This window comes from Octodon degus, unplaced genomic scaffold (assembly GCF_000260255.1).
Source record: "Octodon degus isolate 3935 unplaced genomic scaffold, OctDeg1.0 scaffold00076, whole genome shotgun sequence".
NCBI lineage: Eukaryota > Metazoa > Chordata > Mammalia > Rodentia > Octodontidae > Octodon > Octodon degus.
In genome coordinates this window covers 1,431,371-1,432,493 of record NW_004524652.1, presented here as the reverse complement: position 1 = coordinate 1,432,493, position 1,123 = coordinate 1,431,371, and the positions used below count along the sequence as shown (strand labels likewise).

Genomic DNA, 1,123 nt, shown 5'->3' with positions numbered 1-1,123 from the left:
GTTTTCAGCCTCCCAAGCGCTGGGATTCCAGGCACCACCACACGCTCAGTCTCAGTCGCCATCTCTGCGCACGCCGTGGGCAGGCAGGGGAGTGAACCCTGGCCGCTGCGCTCTGCCTAAGCAAGCGCATTAGTCGGGTGAGCTATCAGGCTGGCCCTACAAATTTTATTTTTGGGGAGATGGCTCAGTGGAATAAGTGCCTCCCTGGAAGCGCAAGGGCCTGAGTTCAATCCCCAGTTCCGCCAAATTTTGTTTTTAATGAACAAGGAAGAGACCATTGTCTTCATGGTGCCATAAGTAATTATTTATTTTCTTGGGGAAGGGAAAAGGTGGAGAAAGGTTAATTTCTCTGGAGGTGCAGTGCCTTGGCGTCGACAGAAAGCCCCGGAGGGCAAGGGCCATGTCTCCAGGGGCCGCGACTCCGGGCTTGGCCCGCATTCCGGGATCTGGGGGTCTTTCACAAGCCAGCGCTTAACATACAGAGCGGAGTATGTTAATATATTAGTTAATTTATAAACATTACATTTATAGATATTGTACAAAACAGCTCTGTGGTAATAAAAATTATTTCCGCAAGCAAGACAAAAACACGAATGACACATAATACAAAACGTCTCTTAATCAGCACGTGTTAGCTGGGGGGCCTTCCACCGAGCTCACACCGCGGCACCCTGCAAGCACCGTCCTGAGGCCCGGCCGCGCCTCTGCGGCCGGGCGGGTGTCGCGGCGCCAGGTGCGGCCAGGCTCCTCAAGGCTCCCGGAAGCAATGGGTCAGCACCGGCCGGCGCCAGGCTCCATCGGATCGCTGGGCTGCGTGCGGCAGGTGTGGTCTGCGTCTCCGGGGACCAAGAGCTCTGGGATGCCGTTGCTATGACAACGTCGCTGCGAGGATAATCCCAAGGATCACAAGCAAAATAATTACACAAATAATAATGAACATCATTTTCTGCAAGATAAAGAAAAACATGAATTTGCAATGTATCAAAGGGAAGAAATCTGCTGCGCCATTCTCTAACACCTAAGACTCGGGTTCCTGGGAAAGGCGGGCGCACGGCGAAGCGCGCGGGTGCGAGCACGCAGGCCGGATGCACCGCCGCGCACGGCGTGGCCCTGTGCTGCCCGC

The 1,123-nt window shown here is 54.7% G+C and overlaps 1 protein-coding gene across 4 annotated transcripts in view; it reads right to left on the bottom strand.

Moving 5' to 3' along the window:
• Window positions 1-694: 694 nt before the first annotated feature.
• Window positions 695-1,123, bottom strand: part of Stx2 (syntaxin 2) — a 28,683-nt gene continuing 28,254 nt past the window's right edge. The window contains exon 10 of one of the 4 annotated variants that reach the window (XM_023720627.1): window positions 695-882. In XM_023720627.1, coding sequence (XP_023576395.1) covers window positions 772-882 — 111 coding nt within the window. In that variant the 3' untranslated portion in view covers window positions 695-771. Of the gene's footprint in view, window positions 947-1,123 lie in introns of all 4 variants that reach the window. The other 3 variants (XM_004635853.2, XM_023720629.1, XM_023720628.1) reach the window with 3 other exon arrangements.